Source organism: Scardinius erythrophthalmus (assembly GCF_964197995.2).
Source record: "Scardinius erythrophthalmus genome assembly, chromosome: 25".
Classification (NCBI taxonomy): Eukaryota; Metazoa; Chordata; class Actinopteri; order Cypriniformes; family Leuciscidae; genus Scardinius; species Scardinius erythrophthalmus.
Genome location: NC_138245.1, coordinates 23,026,314 through 23,048,605, shown reverse-complemented (window position 1 = coordinate 23,048,605; position 22,292 = coordinate 23,026,314). Strand labels below are relative to the sequence as shown.

The 22,292-nt window shown below is 38.8% G+C and overlaps 3 protein-coding genes across 4 annotated transcripts; 1 reads left to right on the top strand and 2 right to left on the bottom strand.

Moving 5' to 3' along the window:
• Nucleotides 1–216: 216 nt before the first annotated feature.
• Nucleotides 217–7,468, bottom strand: cfap107 (cilia and flagella associated protein 107). The gene is made up of 4 exons (XM_081357639.1): nt 7,055–7,468; nt 5,460–5,570; nt 4,881–5,055; nt 217–970 (listed from the first exon to the last, which is right to left on the bottom strand). Exons 1-4 carry the CDS (start codon nt 7,163–7,165, stop codon nt 714–716), a joined length of 654 nt encoding a protein of 217 aa, XP_081213765.1. The 5' UTR covers nt 7,166–7,468; the 3' UTR covers nt 217–713.
• A 412-nt stretch (nt 7,469–7,880) lies between these two features.
• aadacl4 (arylacetamide deacetylase-like 4) lies at nt 7,881–14,041 on the bottom strand. Of its 2 annotated transcripts, none has more exons than XM_081357645.1 (4): nt 13,892–14,041; nt 9,100–9,325; nt 8,947–9,010; nt 7,881–8,847 (listed from the first exon to the last, which is right to left on the bottom strand). In XM_081357645.1, the coding sequence occupies exons 2-4, from the start codon at nt 9,287–9,289 to the stop codon at nt 8,064–8,066; spliced, it is 1,038 nt and encodes a 345-aa protein (XP_081213771.1). In that variant the 5' UTR covers nt 9,290–9,325; nt 13,892–14,041; the 3' UTR covers nt 7,881–8,063. The 2 variants fall into 2 exon arrangements, with proteins under 2 accessions (XP_081213771.1, XP_081213770.1); XM_081357644.1 differs by lacking the exon at nt 13,892–14,041 and adding an exon at nt 12,929–13,022 and having other exon boundaries at nt 7,882–8,847.
• dhrs3b (dehydrogenase/reductase (SDR family) member 3b) lies at nt 13,218–21,522 on the top strand. The gene is made up of 6 exons (XM_081357646.1): nt 13,218–13,998; nt 19,313–19,456; nt 19,737–19,856; nt 20,063–20,301; nt 20,880–21,005; nt 21,124–21,522. The coding sequence occupies exons 1-6, from the start codon at nt 13,804–13,806 to the stop codon at nt 21,206–21,208; spliced, it is 909 nt and encodes a 302-aa protein (XP_081213772.1). The 5' UTR covers nt 13,218–13,803; the 3' UTR covers nt 21,209–21,522.
• Nucleotides 21,523–22,292: the final 770 nt, after the last annotated feature.

The following is a 22,292-nucleotide window of genomic DNA, read 5'->3' as shown; positions in this document are numbered from 1 at the left end:
AAATATTGATAGACCATTATTATTTCAGTGGGGTTCAAAAGTTTGAGACCATGTAAACTCAGATGTTCTTTCTTCCACAGAAGCACAAGATGCTCTTTAGATCAATCTCAAATCATGCTGGAAAACAGGATCCTCAGGTCTTACACTAACTTTCTGCTGTCATTCAAATATAAAAATGGGACAAACCAAATACTAAGACACTTGGAAATTCATGTTAATGTTTCTGTTCAGCTTTTCACTTTAATTGACATGCAGAAAATATAATGTAATATAAAACTAATGCATTAAATGGGGAAGTCATGGCCTAATGGTTAGAAAGTCTGGTAACCCGAAGGTTACGGGTTCGATTATCAATAGCGGCAGGAAATGACTGAGGTGCCCTTGAGCAAGGCACCTAACCCCCAATCGCTCACCTAACCCCCAATCGGATGCCACAGCAAACTGGTTAAATGCAAAGGTATGGGTTACCATACTTGGCCTTTGGATGTCACTTTCACTTAAATTCTAAACGTATTTGAATTGTAACGTTTGGACTACATTGCAGTATTGTATCTTTTTTATTTGTCTTGGTTCAAAAACACCAAAATGCTCCTATTCATTCAGTTTTTAAGAGTCACTGATCAATAAAATAAGGTAGTCTAAGCCCTCTCCTGGTTGAGTCCAGTCTGTGTGGTACTGGAGGGCTGAAGGTGGTGAGAGACAAAGGGTAAGGGTCACAGCAGGCTGGCTGGATTACTGGAGACCTGCCTGCAGGGTCTGTGTTTCAGTGCCAGGTCCATGTTGCTGTGGTTGGCAGGGTGCTGACTGCTGGAGAGCCGCTTGGGCATGCTGACGTGGCGAGAATGACAGAAGGTGCTGATGGGGTGCAGAGGGTATGAAGCCTTATACACACTTAGTGTGGGCACAACTGCTCGCTGTTGTTGCATGTGAGCCCGCCAAGATTTCGCCAAGCCAAAATTAGTTGGGGGGCCTGTGTGTAAAAAAAAAAAAAAAAAAAAAAAAAACAGAGGGAGGCATAGAGAAAAAAGAGAGGCATGGAAAATGGAAAATGTATGTCGTTTCTGTGCCACTAGCGTCACCAAACAGTAGTATAATGACTCAATAAAAAGAGCAATGTTGAAGGGTAATCATCAATAACTTAACTTTAACATTTGTATTTATTCAAATATAAATATTAGATGAAAAACAAACTAAAAATTTGTAATGTAGCCTTGGCCAACTGAAGTTGAAGCACTAATAAGATTACTAACTGGAAATAATCAGAAACTGAACTAAAAATAAACCTAAATAGTAGCCTAATATTTAATGACAAATTAGAAAATGTATAAATAATAGGCTACTAAAATAACACTCTTTGGGAAATCAGCTGATGAATGGCTTAATTATAAAAAACGAAAGAAAAAAAAAACGATTGTTGTCCAAAAACGATTCATTTTTGTGGATCAATTGATTCATTGAAAAGATGACTCAAAAGAAAGATAAGAACATAATAACAGTGATCATTTTGAGTAAATCACCTTTATTTTCAATAATTTCCTCACACAGAGCTATGAGTCATGAGAATCACTTTTATGATAGGCCTACTCAAATTACTTACCGGTAAGTACATTTTTTTTCAAGTAGGCCTATATGTACTTAATCAGACATATCATTCCTCGTTGTTTCGAACTGAAGAAATCGCCACCTCCTTTTAGACGCCATATCCAATTCATAAACGAGCTGATTCTTTCCAATGAACCTGATGAATTGGCTCACAAATTACACTGAACAATTCATTTTTAAATCTGACTGATCTGATTGCAGCTGTTCTTGAGTCAACGACTCACTGATTCAATGATCCGGTCAAAATGAGCCATGAACCGGGATATCAGATTGTACAACTGATGGCGCGAAATGTAAGTTACTATTTAGTATTGATTATTGTAAATGACATAAAAATCATGACAGCACATTTGTACACTTGAATTATAAGTGACTTAAATTGATATTTTAGTATATTGAAGTTTTTTTTATATTGTATAATAAGTTTTGGTAATAAAAAAAAGTTTGATTATTTGCAGATCAATAGCCTGCATAGGCCTATTACATGTCTGCATTAATCTTTCTTATTAGTGCAGACTACTGACTAGTGCTGGCAAGAATAAATTAAAACATTGTTTATTGATCAGTACTTAGTTTTAATACTTAAAGGTGCTGTATGTAACTTTTTTTATAAAATGAATCCTTTTTTTATTGCCCGTCTGTGAAGGGGTTGTAATCACACATTACATTGATCCACTTTTCGTGTTTTGCTATTACCTCTGAAGGCCAGTATTCCTATTTTTATGTGAAGTCTCCGGGTCGGATTTTCTGCGAAATCCACCGGATGTGACGTGCATGCGCGCTCCCGAGCCTACAGTCTATTGCAACTGCACTGCAGCTAACGACATGGAGTCTGATAACACCAAAAAATGACCTGCCTCCAGCACAACACAGACTCCAACACAGGCTCCAACACAAACTCCAAAAAAAAAAAATATATATATATATATATATATATCTGCTGAAGCTCGTCAGGCCAAACGTCAATCGGATCGACTCAGGACGAAAACACGGATCAACATCGGCAGAGCGTTTGAATTGTGGAGAGACCTCCGTTTTGAAATAGCAAGGTAAAATATAACATACATAAGACATGAAATGAATACAAAAGACTGTTCCATGATAACAAAAAGCAGGTGCTTTAGGATGTAACTTTTATTTTATGTTCTAGATCTACTGTCTAACGTCACTCATCCCACTACTATCATATTGTTTATAATACACATTTCCAGACATGTTCAGTACAGTAATATTACTTACTGTCTTATTGTTACACTGAAATTGTCCAGTCTAGTTGACTAACCGTTTTCGTTTTCATTCATTGACCTATGTTGACATTGCTGATTGTGAAAGATACACAAATAGTTAGTAAAATAATGCTAGATAACACCACATGTCGGCAAAATACAGTCAATGTAACGTTATCATGGTACGAGCATGGAGCATTAGTTCTACGTCAAGCTGATAAAAGTAGCCTATTATGGTAATGTTGCAGTGGGAGTTTACATGAGTTTCCAGCATGTTGTGTGATGCTTTCTCCGTTGTGTTGAAAAGTGTGGCCGCCGGTAGTGAGTTCGCGCTCTTGAGTTTGAGCACGCGCACGAGCACTGTTGTTGCAATCTGAAACATCACCGCTAGAGGCCGCTGGATCCTACATACAGCACCTTTAAAGGAGACATATCATGCTTTTAAATTGTTCCTTTTTACATATAAATCATACATTTGTAGTCTATATAAAGCGGAACTTATAACAATAGGTCTGAATTCCTCATTATTATAGCTCCACAGGCCCCTTTTCTACCCCTTTTCTGAGGTGCGTCTCAATCAACCCGTTTTGGTGCGGTCTCTTTAAATACAACTGAGACACTTCATACCCCGCCCCTCTACAGGTTGCAGAGGTTCAACTCCACCCCGTTCAGCCATTTTTGTAGTTTGATAGCAGAGATACGATTATCTAGCGGCACAGAGACTTTTTATTCACACGTTATTAACAAAATGTCAACAACGGAAGACTTGTCCATCCAGCCTTACATGTTCGAGCCAGAGTCAGAGCCGGAGCGAGATGAAAATGAAGACGACGAATCTGCAGAACAACGTCTTCATATGGATGTATCGCAATGGTGTGTACTGTATTTACACATGAAACTTTGGTCTTCCGATCTTTTACCACCGTGTCGATTTATTTTGATTAATATGTGCGAGGGAGAGAGAGCAAGACAGCGTCTAGTTTGGAGACGGTGATGTCTTGTTTACACGTTCGTCTGGCTCTGAAGAGAGAGAGAGTGAGCGCGCGCGCGACCGGGTCTCTCTCTCTCTGCTCGTTCTTTCAGTTAAACATGCGTCCTGACACAAGCGCGGCAGTTCATCTACATTAGACGGTGTAATGAAGTGTGTGGGTTACTACATCCAACAACCGAACATTTTAACTTACCCTCTCGTAACTTCTGCATCCTTTAGCTTGGACTACAAAATTGCAGTGAGAAATAGAAATGGCGGATTGCTCGAAGTGTTGGGCCGGGAGTCAATGTCCTAATTTGGCAGTTCCGCTGCAAATACTGTGACGTATTAGTTCACAAAACGTCATAGATAACAGAAAAATCGGAACAGGTTGAAAAATATGACCAAAACAGAATATAAAGATATCAACGAAGCACCTGAAGAGAATAATTTCATATTTTCTGTACTTCTAAACACTCCAAATATACAGCAAAATGCATTTAAGGGCTAAAAAAGTGGATTTAGCATGATATGTCCCCTTTAAGTACATTCTAAAGCAAGTACTTTTGTACTTTTGCTCAAGTAAAATTGAAAATGAGTACTTTTACTGGAGTAATGTTTTATTAGGGTATCATACTTTTACTCAAGTACTTGATTTCTGTTCTTCATCCCCCACTAGGCCTACTTAAAAAAAACTGGGAAAGCACTATTAAAGCTCGAAAGCATCATTAGTAGAAATAGCAGTCGGTAACTACAAATCTCCTTACATACAGGTTTGAAACAACATGAGACGAGAGTAAGTAGCCTAAATTATGACAATTTTTTTTTAATTTAAACTATTGATTTAAATCAGCCACTGAAAAATATCAGACATCAATTTCTCATGCACATTTGCCACTGATATTTTCTCTCTGTGCTCCAATAAAAGAAGAAAAAAATAAAGACATTTGACTAATAATAAAAGCCAACGTATTAAAATAACTGATATCCATGATGATTTACAGAGATGGTCTCCAACATTAATTCAAAACGCTGGCCGAACAGCATTAAACCCCATCTGGAGTGAAAGGAATGCTTAATACCTTGGACTGGATGGTCTGACCTCTCCGGGACCCAGGCCAGTTTGTCAGAATGCCAGGAGCGCAGTGTGGGCAGAGAGGAGGAGGCCTTCCGCCCGTACGACTCATCATAGAGTGTCACCAGGTAGTGGGAGGAGGGGACGTCATGATGAGAAAGTAACAGTCTTGTGGGAACACCCTAAAGCATGGATTAAACCCATGGATGCGGTTTATCAGACCAGTGAAGGACAGGATGAATCATTTACAACGTACAGTTAACTACAATGCTTCAAATAGGTATAGCATGTTTAATATTTAGTCAAATTCAAAGTGAAATCTGCATTAGCATGCAAAGAAGTGTCTCAACTTAGTTTAAAAGTGAAATCATTCTTTATGGTTTTGTAATCTCTTCAAGGGTCTTTTAAAGAATCACAATTATTATTCAGAGTTTTACAGTGATAGTTCAAAGCTCCAATACTGATATTTTGGAGTTTGACATCTATGTATGCCTGCCGTCTGTCATCAAAACCGAACATGATTTACCCACTGGTGTGTTTATGATGTTTGGTAAATGATGCATGAACTGATGGATTTGTCCCAAACCTCAGATCTGTGAAGAGCCTTTCGCCGCATGGCAACATCAGGCCTGTGCAACATGTGGGGCGTGTAGTCCAGCCTGTTGGTGCTGTTTGCTGTCTTGCACTCTCGAGCGAACTGTCTCACCACACACACATACATTGAAACACTCAGTAAACAAATCCCACGCTCAGCAGAGCTCACGGTCCCTTATTGATCGCAGATGTGCTCTCTCGGGTCTGTTCCTGACTAGGGGACTGCAGCACGACTTGCATCAATCCCATTTGTCTGCCTCCAGTCTGTGCTGACCAAGCTGATCAGCGGCGCTAATCACTTTTGCATAGATCTGAGCACTGTCTGAAGAACTGCATCCCTTTCAGGGTTTAAACATTGCAGTCTGACAAGTGCTTAAGTAGTGTGTTAACTACTCGAAACGAGAGTGATTAGAAATTGTCTCTAAATAATCACCAGTGTATGTTATAAAAAATGTTTTTATGTAATATTAAAATAAATCGGCAACTTTTAATAAAATTGGATTTGAATTTGCCTAGAAACTAAATTAGCCTATTGGTTTCAATTTCAAATCAACTAACGTTATGTTATTTAGAATTTCTTTAACTCGGCCAACAGTTTTCATGAGATCCTCACTAAGGGTACGTTTACACGACAACGATGTACTTTTCACGTACAGATGACGTTTTCAAAACGAACCCCGTTCACACAGATCCAAGAAAACGACTAAAGACGATGTATTATATGGAAGGCCAATAGGACCAAAACGTGAAACTAACTAAACACGTGATTACGCCTTAACACATTAGTTTCACACGTTTTGGCCTTATAAGTTTGGGCCAGTAAACTGAACATGTAATATGCATGAGCATGACGTCACCGTTTTCACAAATTCGTGTTTTTGTAGTTTACACTGAGATGATAATGGTATCGTTTTCAAAAACTTGAATCATGGATCCTATTTTAAAAAGTTTGTGTTTTCATGCCCCCCAAAAATGAAATGAACGACCAAAACGCATAAAAAGTTTCCCGTTTTTAGTTGAAGTGTTGTGTAAACGGCCCCTAAATCATTTACATTTATTGTGAGTATTTGATGATGTAGTCGCTCAATAGGAAGTTAGGTTCGATATTTGCAGCTCTTTGGGTTTTTAAAGTGACTCTTGGTAAGATATATATCATTGCAGACTTTTAAAATCACCAGTGTTTAGAGCATTAGATCACAGCAATTAACAAAAGATCCAGACAATATTCATAATGGACAAAATCAAGTACTGCAGTACACCATTTCTCATTCACAAAGCTGTTTTTCTCAGATACAAGTCACAATATGGAAGAAAATATGATCGCAACTTCCGTTTAATGTCGACTTTAAAATAGTTGGGCCTTTGGTCAAGAACCCCTATGCAATGTTCCTGGATCAGATATACTGTCCATCAGGCATTTTGATTTTGAATTTGCATGTGCCTTGGTGTATCAAGATGAAACTTAAGTTAATAGTTAGACTATAAATTATGAATAGTAAAAGAAATGCATACTAGTGCATAAAGATATTTAGCATCAGTTAAGAATACCCACACAACACGATAATGTTATAAAAAAAATATACCTACTTGTAATTTCTCCTCCACCCAATTACCAATGAGTACTTTGTTGCTATACTTCTGCTCTATTCTCCAACCAGGCTGGCTCCACTTGTCATGAGAGTTTTCCATTTTTTGCATGCCGTAGTTACTTCAAATGCAACACTACTTCACACTCTCAAACCTTCAACATGGTTAGATGGTCAGTTATGATGCAGGCTTCCTTCATGACATCATCACAGCAGGAGACATTCTAGAGTTCCGTTGCCATGGACACACCAAACACCACTGCTGCCACATACAAAGGAGCAGCTGCTGCAAAAGAAGTTTCATCAGATTCCTTTAAACGCACCACGCAAATGCTGACTAACACTCTGAATGATGATAATTAGCTTCACTTGTAGCACCAAAGGAGACTGCAGTCTCATACAAATGAGGCTGTACAAGGGACATGCGATGTGGGAGGAATGTTAAGTGTGTCACATACTGAAATAGCATTCATGATTCAATGGACAAATTGTGCATTGTTTGTACATAACAAAAGCAGTTTAACACTTACATCAATCAAAAACATTGCAAATCAAATACAAAATTATTTGATAAATCGAATGTGACTGCTTTTTCTTACTAGGTTTAGTCACAGAATATTGCTAGATGACAATGAATCTTTCAAGGAGAAAATTGGTATAGAGTGCAACAGTTTATCAGCGGCCATTGTTAGAGAAGTATTTTTCCTATTCATTGTTCCCATAGGGATTTAAAAAAAAATACGAATAAACCAAACCAACCAGCTCCGAGATGAATCACATTTCAAACTTTGATATGAAGTAAAAAGTATACAAGACAAAGGTAAGATTGTGTTATTAATGGATTTAATGATGAAAAAGAAGACAACTACAACCAAATGAACCAGACTGTTCAATTCCAGAACCTGACTGTTGCGTTCTGGTTAAAGTGTATTTTTGCTCATTCATTTATCATGAAATTGTTTTTACAGGCCATAATCTAAATCATTCTGTCAAATCTTTTGACTTCCCAGTCAGAGAGTCTTTACATAACTTACAACGCTATCCATACACCTTTGAGAGGATTCAAATGTCATCCAGCCTTGGTTGAAGAAGCTGATGATCCCATGGAAGCCATCAGATAGATGCTCCCACTTGACATCCACTCCTACATCCTTCAGTCGCTTCTGGAACAGAATGCCATCGTCTCTCAGCACATCAAACTCACAGGTCAGGACGAAGGTGGGCGGATTGAGGCGAAGAACATCGTCCTCGGCTAGTAAAGGGGAGATCTCTGGATCTAGGCCCTGTTTGATGATGTGATAGACGTCAGCATCGTGGCTTGCGATAACTGGCGGGCTTATGGCTCCCTTTCTAAACTGTGGTGGAAGATTATCTGGATCCAGCCATTTCTTATAGTGACGTTTTAGCTCGGCAGGAACATGCTTGCCTTCCAGAATCTGCTGGCTCACAGAAGTATTCCCGTTGAGGTACTGCAGGAAAAAGAACACCGTTCGGCCTCTGAACAATATGGGCACTGATTGGTTCTGCTGGTATGAGGGCAGGTGGAAATCTGCCATCTGCAGAGCCGGGTAGATGAGAACCTGGGCACAGGGAGATGGCAGATGACCATCCTGTGTTTTCAACAGCCTCTGGCAAAGAGCGGCTGCCAGGTTCCCCCCTGCACTGTCCCCACCAACTGCCACCCTGCGTGGGTCCACCCCGAAATCGGTTGCCGCTACTGACAGGAAGTGGCGAGTCACAACCTCACAGTCGTCCAAGTGGGCAGGGTACCTGTGCTCGGGGGCCAGACGGTAACTAAATATGGGAAACAGAGAAGGAAAACGACAGAATAAGATTATGAAATTCAACCGGACAGAATTTATAAATAAAACTGAGTATGTCAAGTCAGCTAACCCAACAGACACAACTGTGGTGTCACTCTCCAGTGATATATACTGACACACTTCATCGTAATCATCTGTGGAAGGACAAACAATTAAAACATCAGTACTTAAACATCAACACAACAGTATATTACTGTGCCTGTGCATGCATGTAGAGTTTTACCAATACAGCCAAACATCCAGCCGCCACCATGAAAATAAACCAGGCCCCTTTTATTCTCTCCCGAGGCAGCTGTAGGCTCATACACCCTTACTGGAACTCCACTGAAGGTCAAGTCCTTAATATGAAGCCCGTGGGGCACTGGCCCTTTTCTGGCCATGATAAAAAATCTGCACCATCGTGTAAAATTCATCTGATGACACAGCCCCAATCGCTCCAGAATTTGGCCCTACAAAAGAGACAATGATATGCCAATTCACAATATTCACATGTCATTAAATGAGCCACTCAGGGGGTAAAGAACTCAACTTGGCCTTTTGAATGAGGTAAACATGTTCTGAGATAAGCAGAATGGCTCTATTTTGCCCTTGAGAGAATATCAAGTTAGTGATTACAGAAAAACATTATACTTGCTATGCCCAGTTTTAATTCATCAGACATTACTGAAGAGTTATTAAATAACTGAGATGGACTTTGTATTGAGCACTTTAATGTGACTAAAAAAGGCTTTGTGCTAAAATATTCAGAATAAAAACCAGAATCACAGTATATCCTACATAACAATCATTAGTCCTTTTTTAGAAATAAGGAATTAAGAATTTGACAAGAAATGGGTCAATGATTGGATTTGCCAGCGAATGCAACACAAACAGCATGAACACTCACCACAACGTTTATCCCAACATACGCACAATGAATCGCATGTAGTTTCCCAGGATTAGCAACTCCAGGAGGAATATTTGAATTTCTCAGCTCAAGGTATACTAGGACAATTACCAACAAACAAAAAGCAGCAAAAAGAGCTGCAAACACAATGATCAGAATTGCAGTTGCAGTGTACATGGCTGTTTGAATATGCTGCACACAAAGCAATACATGTTTAAGATACATGTACCCTCCCACTTTTATTGCAGATATAAAGTGAAGGAGAGCCAAGGTTGCCAAGTCTACAGGTTTCACACCGAACTGGGATGGGTCAAGTGTTGATTTTTTGCCAGAAGTTTGAGAGAGTTTTGCACAATTTTTTATGGACTTTTTGTGGCAGGATAATGGTGGTTATGATTATAATACAGTGAGATTGCAAAAATAATGTCAGCAGAAATAAGTTAATTATGGGTGACTGGCCTATATTAAGTGGATGGCTAATTAAATGATAATATAGCATAATGGCACTGTACACATTTATATTCTAACAAATATTATGCCTAGCAAATATTAAAGTCTACAAATAAAAGGAAATCTAATCTGGCGATCCTGACAAATGCCTTATCCCCACAATTCCAACTGAACAGATAACACACATCAGCTAATTAGTAATATCAAAAACAAACAAGAAAATATGCTGGCTGATTGTTTACATAGATATAATTGATGGTGACATGGATTTAGAGAAGACAAAACACTGCATATTCACCAACTGGAAAATAACATAGTTCCTTTAATCCTATTACTATGCAAATGCAAAACTATTTTCCATGACAGGTAATGTTAGTACTTTGGCTCCCACTGAGAATACATTCGATTTATTTAGTGAACTTTCACTATTGATCTGTAGATGGCAGTGACACTCTAACTGAAAAGAAAAAGCCATTGTGTTGAGCATCATCGTGCTGTTATATTTCCACAACAAAATGTGGAAGATGAAATAAAGCCTCACAATCAAATAAAAACAGAGGATAATAGTTTTACAGTATTCTGCGATACAGTAAATCAAATCAGCATCTGTGATTTTGGCCTATGTTTGATCATTAGATCCAGAAATGGACCAATTTAAATGGAACATGCTTTTTCTCCCATCAGACAACCATTAAGCCTTCTCTGAGAGTTGCTGGGCCATTACTAAGAGGCACATCATAGCACAAAGCAGTCTTTGTGAGGCTGCATTTCAACCAGTCCGGTCTGAGCAGCCCTCTATTCAGCTTTTAAGCAGTAGAAGCAGAGGCCAGGCCAAAAATCACAGTCTGGAATCTCCACAACGGCTCCTGGGTTTACTGCTTGAATTTAAGAGCCGTTTACAAAGGTCTCGATGTTCTGGAGGTGCACTGGTCTGCAGGAATCCTTCCAGTTTGAGCACTGTGGACTGAAACCAGCAACAGGAGACCCAAGTGTAACAACATTTAGGGCAAACAGTACCAAACACCTGTTCACATACACACACCACACTGAAGGAGTTTGAATTGAGAAAGAAAAAATAGGGAACAAATAACATTTATTTTACAAACCAACCTTTACAAACGTTACCAACAGTTTAATTTATCTCATAACCCATACAGTATTGCGACCAAAATACAGTCATCATTATTACAATAAAGGTAGCTTGACACTATCAATGCCATAAAAAATTACTAAATATAATAACTAAAATACAAATAAATGACAGGAATATTGAGTATCCCAAAAAAATAAATAAATAAATAAATAAATAAATTAGTTTTAGGACCATTCTTTTTCTTTTCTTTTCTTTTTTTATATATTACAATAGGCCTACACTATAATATCCGTAGGCACGCCCATTGATTACCACCATGCGGTTAAGGTAAGGAATGCCTCGCATTTATAATGTAGACCTATAGGCCATGCTATAGCCTACTAAAATATATTTTCTGTTCATACAAACATGTCTTGACAAACTGGTTAATTTTTTCCTAGACAGTTCAACAAGTCCTCTGTCGTGTTGACACTTGTGTTAGCTGGCAGCGTTTTGAATTGAAACAGTGTCAAATTCGGTCACAAGAGAATAAAGCACTTTAAAACCTAGGCTGTTAAACTGAAAAAGCCAACCCAGTGAATCTTGCAATCACATATAACAATACAGAACGATAAAAAAGAGCATTAATTATCGCGTTTCGATATGTTTTGAATTAATCTTTCATGTCAAGGAATCGTTTTACTCAAAAACTTGTTAGTGAACGAACCTAACTAGATCATCTCGTTCCTGTATATCTGCTGACCGATTGAAAGAGTCGTTCGTCCAGTTCGTTAAGTTTACGTCGAAAGAAGAAGAGAATGAATGCTGACCATGCACAATTAAAATGACATAACTTCATTATTTATTCTTTATCAAATGATTAAAGTCATGCCCAGTAACTTACAAAATAGAGGAAAATTACTGGCTTTCTTTCCCCGGGAAGAGCAGAAGTAGGCCTGCACGCAAAATTATTAGAAAATGACATGTTTCGTTGTTTTATTTATGTATTTATTTATTTTGTAAGAGTAGAATCTAATTAAAGCTGCAGTCTGTAGCTTTTTTGGGTTAAAAATGATCCAAAATACATTTTTGAGCAAGTACATAACCAGCCAGTGTTCAAAACTATCTGCTTGCCTTAGCTCGATTCAAAACGGTAAGCTTGTGGTACTGGTGGATTTGCGCGGGAAATTCGAGCATGTCTTTGCGCCATTATGTCACATCTGTACACATAAAGAAGGTGTCTCGGCTAGTAGGCTATGTTGCCTGTGAGGATGTTGGAGGTGGAGATTTATAGCCTTTTCTCACGGTACTTGATATAATTAAACGTATCAATTTGTTGGCGGATCCAGAAAGGTTCAAACGACAATCACCAGTGACAACTGGAGATTCACCCGTTGCAAAACGCGAAAGACTTCGGAGAAAAAGAGACTGCAACCGGGCCCCATGCGAAAACAAGGATAAATATCGGAAGGGCGTTAAATGTAGTCACGCAATGCTGATGTTGTTAACATTAACAATTTGAGAACAAAGTATAATTTGCACGGTTTGACGTGATATATAAGCGATCGTTAGATTTAATCCGCGCGATTTACTGCAATGCTTTTCCCCTTAGTTGGTCAGAACAAAAGTGGATGTTATACTTACTTGTTCAGACGACATTTTCCGGTGAAAATTCTTATGTTGGTCATACTTCCAAAAAGTAGCATCTGTGATTGCGAATGACAGTATCCACACCACCACCAGCGAGGTGATTGACAGCCACACATTCTCCTCAAAACATTGGATTCATCCGCGCTGTGCCCTGCCGAGGCACAACCCACATAAAGTTGATAATTCCGCGAATAACTGCAATTGCAGATTTCGAACAGAGATGGCGACAAAGAGGAAAAACTGCGGACTGCATCTTTATAAAGTGAATGATAAATGTCATTTTAGTGAACCGATTCAAAAGGTCTGAATCACTGGTATGAATCAAAATCCCCACGACTAGTAACAATAAGCACAGGTTGAGAGGCAATGAAATTGCCTTTGGTACCAGTTCTGGGGGAGGGGACTTAACGTCATAAAGAAACGAACCCTCACGTCGCCAACGTTTGATAATACTTCTGTCAGTCCTCCAGTTGTCAATCAAGATAAATGGTCTCTTTAAAACCCCTATCAGACCTGAGGTATCGTCATTGGGTGGCCGCTGTCAGTCGCGACAGGGCTCCGTCTCCGGTTCAAAGCAGCAGCGCACACTTGTCGCAGCAAGAAAACCGCTCCGTGGATAAAGAGTTTATGTGGAATTAAGGTGCGCAAAATGACAGATCTTCCGCCGAGGCAAACATTAACTGAGTTGGATAGTGGTAGATAGATGCATTCCAATATATTTAGTGTGCGTCAGAGCTGCAAAATTAGGCAAATTGCCTTATCCACTCATATAAATAGGAGTAAAGGTAATCGCTCCGAGCAAGGATTCAATTAGTTGAGCAATTGTTCCATGCGAGAACTGAGATAAGCGGAGACTGAGACGGAGTGAAATGGATCTGAAGGCGCTGGGCTGCGTTGTGCTCTTACCTATTCAGATACTCTACTATATTGTCAAGGCGACCGTGTGCTGGGTCTTACCGAGCAGGCGGAGAGATCTGACCGGAGATGTGGTGCTTATCACGGGTGGCGGACGGGGCATTGGCCGTCACCTGGCTAAGGAGTTCGCCGTGCGTGGAGCTAAAAAGGTAAAAACATGATGTATCATTCCTCTTGGTCATATTGCTGCGTAATATTTCTATTCAACACTTTTTATAAATAGTGCCAATGTTAGTAGATAGCCCATAGTTTCAATGCCAGGTGGTCTGACTCTTTCTTTCTCTTTCTGGCAGTATGACTGATCATTTTAATCATCTAATTTAATATTTTAAGCATTTAATAATAAACATTTCATCGCTGTACATAGCGGTATTTGGCAAAAACATAAAATAATTATTAAAACAACTACTATCAGTATAAACACATTATTTAGCCATTTATATTTAATGATTGATGTTACTATCAAGAAATCGCAATTGTCATGCACATATCGGCCTATAGTAAAAATAAATACATTTATTTCAAATAAAATAAAAAGTTAAATCTAAATGATTCAAGTAGGCTACATTGCACTTAATTCTCTTAATTTAATTATACTGATGAAGAATATCAATAAAAAAATTAAGTAATGGAAACTAAGTTGTTTCAACAACGATGAAAACAATTGTACAGTGTAGCTTGTAATAATCATAACTGTAGAAACTATGTTTAAGTAGGCTATGCTGTGTTTAAGTAAGTAACTGTGGCTATCATGGTAAGCTATTAACACAAATCACTACCCTAAATGGATGAGTTTTTTTTTTTTTTTTTCACTCAGGCTACTCCTCTCCCTAGAGACATTATAATGTCCTCTTTAAACCCATTGTCTTAACAGTGCATAGGTCATGACCCCTACAGTCAACAGACCAATCGAAATGTAGAGCTGGATCCCAATGTCTGGTTCAACTTGTACAACAAACTGGGTCAACTAACAAACAGCTAGTTTTTGGAAAAACAGCCTTCTTTCAAACTTTGACAGCTCTCATGTTCAAATTATTACACTGGTCTGGGTGGAAACCCCTCTACAGAGGCCAGTGACCCAAGAAATTCATGGTGCCAGCAACTTTGACCTTGGCTAAACGCTTTAAAGATTAGATGTCTGACCTCTCTTATGAATGTTTACTGTATTACGAGCTCTATCAGCAGTATTTAATGGCTTTATTAAATATCTCACATTGGCAGTAGTGTAGGCTAATGTTTTTGTGTCTCAGCAGTAAGATTGCAAATAAGAGTGATGTGTGCTGAAAGTCAAGAGCTGGGAAGAAATGTCTCAGCTGCCTCACCCACACAAGACATTGCATTATAAATAGACCCAGTGGCCCAACTGCAATAAACAGAGCTTAATAACTTCTGTAACCACAGTGACAGGGGCCCCAATGCTTGGCGGCGTTACACCCAAGGCTTTGATTTAAATGCATTTCCCCCCAGGACAAGCTTGTGTGTATGGGGCTAAATAAAAACCCAGTGTAAAAGTCACAGTGCAAACCTCACACGGCAAACAGCTCGGAGACCTCAGATCCCTGAATGCTCGCTGACACAAGTCACCTTTTACATCATCTCAGGGCAAAGGTCTTTGAAAGAAGCAGCTTTGCAGCAGTATGCTAAAGGAAGCCACCGTGCTTGTCAACACCCCGTTGTTAGCCATTGTCAAGGTGTGAAGACTCTGGAAAAGACACCTGCAGTGGCAATCTTCACAGTTAGCCCATTCTTAAGGAATGCTAAAAAGGCATGAATCATAAATGAACAGGGTAGGAGTTAACTTGACCACCCTTGCCTCTAAGTGGGGGTTGTAATTTTCCAGAAAGCAGGCCGTTATTATGGCGTCCAAGAGGTCAGCAAGTCCTTACTGCATGGTAATTCAACACTGGAAATATTCTGCAAAAGTTACATCATCGCCCACTAACCAAACCCTAAACGATGATTTGAAGAACCAAGAAAAATATTTCTGGACGTTACAGAAGCACCATCATCGGTGACGTGACCATCCATGTGGTCCCATGGCTGATGGCTTAAGGAAGTGTGAAGGAAGTGAGCCCTATGTAAATTACTTTCTGTATGTGTATGGGTTCGGGGGAGGGTGGCAGGGACCATACAGCTCCCAGCTGGGCAGTGCCCTGTGGCTGACCCTTCTGTCTCCACACTAATTAGACAGCGGCAGGCGACTGCCTCCTGAACTCCTTGTGCCCCCATGCACATACAGACCCTTTCCGATGGGAGCAAAGTGGATTACTTAGGCTACGTCCACACTATTCCTTTTGAAAATGCATCTTTTTCTTTATATTTTGGCCTTCTGTTCTCACCGAGACTGTGTTTTTGAGCTTTTTAAGACGCTCTTGCAACTGGATAAATTTTGCGTTGTAGTGTGGACTGTGAAAACAGAAGTATTTGAAAACAATGACGTTTAGTCATGTGACACATACTGTACCGATTGATAACTATGCTTATACCAGTATGTTTCTGCTATGTGCTGTTCACTTTCACAATGTTGCTTCATAATACATTCTTGCAAAACTGACAGAAAATGTACTCGCAATTTCTGTCCTGCAGCAAAATCTAGACGTGTTTATTCATGCACAGTTCGATGATTTTAGCATTTTTCGGCATTTGGAATACAAACTAGAATGCAAACTTGTAGGAAATGCTTGAAAATGATTGTGTACGGAGAGCGTTTTGAAATGAAAACACCATTTTCAAATGTATTTCGGATTAATGTAGATGTTGCCTTAATATAGCAATAAAGATATAGGTTAAAACATCTTTCTAAAAATAAAAGAACAGCAGAGTCCATACCACAATTATAACAATAACACCTCACCTTCAGAATGTTTTTTTCAGCTGATGAATGATAAAAACATTGACAGCCAATCAGAATCCATCCTGCTTTAAAGCGCTCGATTTAAAGCGGCAGACACTCAAACTGCAGTGTGCTTAAATAAACAGAATGGTATTTCCCACTGATGTGGACACTATTATAGTTATCATTCTTGGTGTGAACAGGCCTTTAGCGTGCAAATCGGTGAAACTACTGGTCTTTTATCATGCATTTCACCTAAACAATAGATTTTATGCTCCTCCATAAGCGTTTCATACACAGTGTGTTTATCTCTACGGAAACACAATATGTGTCCTCACAGGACCGGATTAAGCACGGTTTGTTTGCTTCTTATTTTCGCATATTATATGCTAATGCGGTGCACTCAACCATTGCTACTCTAAGGACTTTAGTGATAAGACTTGTAAATGTGATGTGTGCAGATGAAGCTCATAGTGTGATTGTATGGGAGACCACCTTGTGAGCTCTTGTTCTCTGACAGAAATATCAAGATTGTTGTGAAATCCTATTATAAGCTTAATCAAGACCTTCCCAGTAATTAGCTCAAAGGCCATGCATATAAAGCAGACACATACAAACACACAGGCAGGTTTATCAAATAAACGTCCATTAGGCCAAAGAGGTGAAACCACCTGCAGATCAGACCATCTTTGGCCTAATTCATCAGCAAACACCACTGATAGAGATTTCTTTAGGTTAATTAGGATGGCTAGCATTACATTGTTATCGGAGCAGAAAGAATTTAGCTAGAAAAAACACTAAGTACAGTAGTCTTAAATTGTTGTTGAATAATAATATCTTCACATTTCAAATTGACCCTACTTTTCCACATAGGAGTTGGCTGAAATGCATACTTAATGAAACGAACACACCACATGCTCAGAGGGACTGGAAATTTCCACAAGCCCTTTTAAAAAGAGAAAAACATAATTGGACCAATTACAGGCACCCGTGCAAATGAACGTGTATCATTCTTCACTATCAGCCAGCAGTGTGAACAAGGTTACTGTCAACTTTAGTATTGTTCAGTCAGTTTTTGCTGTTAAACACAAGGCTTTTTAAGAGTAAAAGCTTGAAAATAGACCCTGGGTTTAGCTGACAACAGTATTTCGGCTCTAATCAAATTTAATGTTAATGGAAGGCAAGGCCAAGTCCCCTTCACAGGCCGTTGTTATAAAATATCACAATAATGGCACTCTGGAGCTTGTTAGCTCTCCACAAGTCTGTGATATATTCACAGATTTCACACACATATTTTTACTTATGTGTGGAATCGTATTTACACCTTTATTTAGACCTCTATTGTTGTTATATAAAGTTAATTATAATTACTCTGGACATGTTTTTGTTAAAGCAAAAAAAAAAAATGTTTTTGTTAATTGAAATAAAGCTAAAATAAAAAAACATGAAATATAAATATAATCTAAATAAAAATCATAAAAATGGCAAATGCACATAATAAAATTACTAAAACTTAAAATACAATAAAAAATAAAAATGGCAAATATAAAAATAAAACTAATTCAACATATTAATAATCCTATCATAGTATATAAATATACAAATAGCACTTTAACTATAACAGAGCTAATAATAAATAAATAAATATTTATCATAAATCATTTTTCTAAATGAGCATGCCCCCAAAGAGAGGTTTGTCATATTTAGTTAACTACTGCAGCCAAACATGTACAGAAAGGATAGCCAAGATAACCAACACACTATTGTGCACACACTATTATGTGGTTGTTGAAGCAGAAAATGTCCGGGTCTGTACGCCCAGCAGGCTGTGTAATCTTTATGAGAATTTGTCTGTGAGAGATGAGGCAGCATCACTGATTTCATTACCTTCTCTTGACCTCCCAGACTGAAAAATCTAATTGACCAATCACTGCCCCCCATGTTCCCTGTCCCAGCCAATCCATTGTAGTCCATGCAGTCATCTCTCTTAATCCTTTCCCAAACTAATAGTGGCCTGTGAAAAATAGCCCCACTGTTCCTTCAATGAAATGGCCTCTTCTGTTCTTACTATAACTACTATGTTTCACATGTTGGTGGTGCGGTATATATTCCTCAGAAATGGATCAAGTTTTTGGGGTAAAACTTGCATAATTCTGATTTAAAATATAATTTCTGTGGAGTACTATATTCTGCTATTCCTCATATTGAGTTATAAGTAAATGTGTTTTTAATTTAAAAGGGACATACTGAAATACAAAAAAATAGATTATATTCTGACTCATGCTTTTTGTGTCAAAAGTTTTGGCATGAATATAGGACACATAGCCTCTTGTGTTTGCAAGTATACACCCAAATTGAAGAACAAGACTTGATAAATTAGGTAAGACACCATTCAAGCACAAGAACTGACAATATGAAATACTTTCAGGCAAATTGAATCTACTTTGAGACACTAATTCATGACTAAGCGCTTATCTGCGCTATTGAACAGTGACCTAGTATGGTTTTGCTTCCAGAAAGATGATTTATTGCCAGTGTGGCAGATCACATTATGTTTTGTAAACCTTTATATTTCTGGTCGGTTTTCTGTTCTGTTTCACCTTTGACCTTTGGTCCCTATCTCCAAACAGCTAATCCTGTGGGGCCGGACGGAAAAATGTCTGAAGGAGGCGTGCGAGGAGATCGCCCTCATGGGGACAGAATGCCATTACTTTGTTTGCGATGTGGCCAACAGAGAAGAAGTTTACAAGCAAGCCAAGGTTGTCAGAGAAAAGGTATGCCCCATAATATCATACCCTGAGGAGTTTCTTAATATGATTATAATAAGATTAGTTCAAACTGGTTGACTCTAATAACCTCTAATAACCCCAGTGCTGGCTTTGTCTCAGCTCTGCTGCCTTCCACCCCCATAGTCTGGATAGAGATTACACCTCGCGTGAAATGTCTGGGTTAGATAAGGCCCAGCAGAATGGCTGAGCTAACTAGCCACAAAGGAAAAGGAATAATCTGCTTTGGAAAGAATGTCTCACAGTGGGTATTTTGTTCTGATGGTAGGTGGGAGATGTTACCATTCTAGTGAATAATGCTGCAGTGGTGCATGGGAAGAGTTTGCTGGACAGTGATGATGATGCTCTTCTGAAGTCACAGCACATCAATACAATGGGACAGTTTTGGGTAAGTACAAAAATCAAGTCCCGTCCTAATTGTTTTTTTCTCATTCGAGAAGCTGTTTTACTTGGATATGCGTTACAATAGGGAAGAAAAGATGATTGCAAACTTTCGGTTTCATGCAGACATTTACATATTATGTTCAATAATTTTCTTCCAAGTGCCTACTTCCAGGGATTTAATTCAACTTTTAATAATCCTTTCATCCACAGACCACAAAAGCCTTCCTGCCTCGTATGCTGGAACTGCAAAACGGCCATGTTGTGTGTGTCAACTCCATCCTGTCTCTGTCACCCATCCCTGGTGCTATAGACTACTGCACCTCTAAAGCATCATCACTAGCCTTCATGGAAAGCCTCACTCTGGGGTTGCTGGACTGCCCGGGCGTGGGCTGTACCACTGTCCTCCCGTTCCACACCAACACTGAAATGTTTCAGGGCATGAGAGTCAGGTGAGCACATGGGTACAGCACAACTGGATTTACTATTAAAAACACCACTCATATAGGCAGCTTTTCCACAATCATGTAAAATGGTTGATGGCTAAAATAAAATTCCGCCCCATATTTCCTCTTGATTATTCTGTTTCAGTTGGCAGTAAGTAAAATGGGCTGGAACATCATTTCAAGTATTTTTACGTCAATGTGACATCTATTTACTTTGCTAATGCGTGGCTGTGGTCTAATTTTGAATGATTTCTCATTATTCCAAAACAATTTTCTTCATAATCTTTAATCATAATGCAATAATTTGCTTTTCCTCCAAAGCAACTTTAGTTTTCACATAGTCAGACTTTTTTTATATTATTGATCAAAAGCCAAATCGCTTTTAAGCCTTTGTTTTAGCAAACTAACATTTGGTCTGGCTTCATTCTGGTGTGTAACGCCCACTTATCATGATCCAAACAATTCCCAATGGATAAAGTCCTGGACCACCTACCTTTAAATGCAATACAATGGTACAAATGGAATAATTGTAAGTGTGACAACCAAGAAACATAAGTGTATTTAACTGGGGGTTTTCTCTGCAGGTTTCCCCAACTCTTCCCTCCTCTAAAGCCAGAGGTGGTAGCGCAGAGAACAGTGGATGCTGTTAGGACCAATACAGCTTTTGTTTACTTACCCTGGACCATGCATGCACTCGTTATCCTCAAAAGGTACAGTCTGATTCGTTTTACAAATAAAATAGTATTTCAAAAGCAAATTATTTCAGCAAACATGTTTCGGAAACCCTCATTCATTACATTTAATCACTTTGTTTTACCCATCAAACAGTATGCTACCGCAGAGTGCCCTTGAAGAAATCCACAAGTTCTCAGGAAGCTACACCTGCATGAATACTTTCAAGGGACGGACATGAGAGGTCTGGAAACGACACGTTCCAAGTGTTACATGTTTTTATAGTCAAACAGCTATGGAGTTCTTATGGAGTATTCCAGAAGCAATGAGTTAGAAGAGACAGGCGGCACGCCAGAGCACGTAGTGCCTCATATCCAGGACCATTTTAAGGTTTTCAGTGACCTGTGGGTTGAATTGTTGGATAAACACAGAATGGACAGAAAAAGCCTCAATCGAACGCTGTACTGTATGCGTACTTTAAAGTTTTTATCAATCACCTTTTAATTACTGTCACTGTAAATACAGCATCTGAATAAAACACAGTTTTAAATATTTTAAAAGTCTTTTATTGGGATGTTTTAAAATCAGCAAATTCCAGGCTCACAAAGTAAAGCTGTAGTTAGACTAGCCCTGGGCATTATACAGTTGGAAAGTCTGTGTTGTCCCACAAGCGGTGAATGCCTCTTCAGCACTTCATTCTCACCAGCACAACAGGCTTGACCTGGTGCTCTAGCACGTGCGCTGACTCGTTCCCCTGTCAGAAACATTCACCGTGCTGCTGCTGCAAAGAAATGAAATAAGTCAGATATGTTTTGCTTCATTTTTCTGAGTCTTGTCTCTATTGAGAAGATACAACAAAGATGTGAGATTGGTTTATTTTCAAAGCAAGGCTTGAGTTACCTCAGACTTTATCTTTGTGTTGAAGGTTTGGCCCGATTGTAACTGTTCTCAGAACAAAGTACAACATTTTGAAAGCACAAAGTTACAGGGAGACCAAAAATCACAGGGCTTGCTTTATGGCAAGCTGGAAATATTTAACCACACATCCATCCCACTGTTGCTCTTGCGTTATGTAAAAATACTCATGTGCTTTGCTAAAATTACTCCTGCAGTGAAAGCACTGCACTCATGATGTGATCTGAGAGGCTATTTAGTAAAGGCTGTTGATTTAGAAACATATTTAAATTACAGTTTTTTTTTTCAACTCAACATGCTAATTAAAAAGAAATATTGAAAAAGGTGCAAATTAATCATACCCTCCCATACAACGTCTATTCAATGAATGAATTGAATTTGTATATATTTATTTACATATTTAACATAGA

Bases quoted from the DNA above. Each gene is read 5' to 3' on its own strand.
- dhrs3b (XM_081357646.1), top strand. From the start codon at position 13,804: ATGGATCTGAAGGCGCTGGGCTGCGTTGTGCTCTTACCTATTCAGATA. The intron at 19,857-20,062 runs GTAAGTACAAAA...TTTCATCCACAG, and splicing joins ATACAATGGGACAGTTTTGG to ACCACAAAAGCCTTCCTGCC. The intron at 21,006-21,123 runs GTACAGTCTGAT...CCCATCAAACAG, and splicing joins GCACTCGTTATCCTCAAAAG to TATGCTACCGCAGAGTGCCC.
- aadacl4 (XM_081357644.1), bottom strand. The intron at 9,011-9,099 runs GTAAAACTCTAC...GTCCTTCCACAG, and splicing joins CTGGATGTTTGGCTGTATTG to ATGATTACGATGAAGTGTGT. The intron at 8,848-8,946 runs GTTAGCTGACTT...TCCCATATTTAG, and splicing joins ACCACAGTTGTGTCTGTTGG to TTACCGTCTGGCCCCCGAGC.
- cfap107 (XM_081357639.1), bottom strand. From the start codon at position 7,165: ATGCAAAAAATGGAAAACTCTCATGACAAGTGGAGCCAGCCTGGTTGG. The intron at 5,056-5,459 runs GTTTGGGACAAA...TCCATGCTTTAG, and splicing joins AGGCTCTTCACAGATCTGAG to GGTGTTCCCACAAGACTGTT. The intron at 971-4,880 runs GTATTAAGCATT...TTTTACACACAG, and splicing joins GTCAGACCATCCAGTCCAAG to GCCCCCCAACTAATTTTGGC.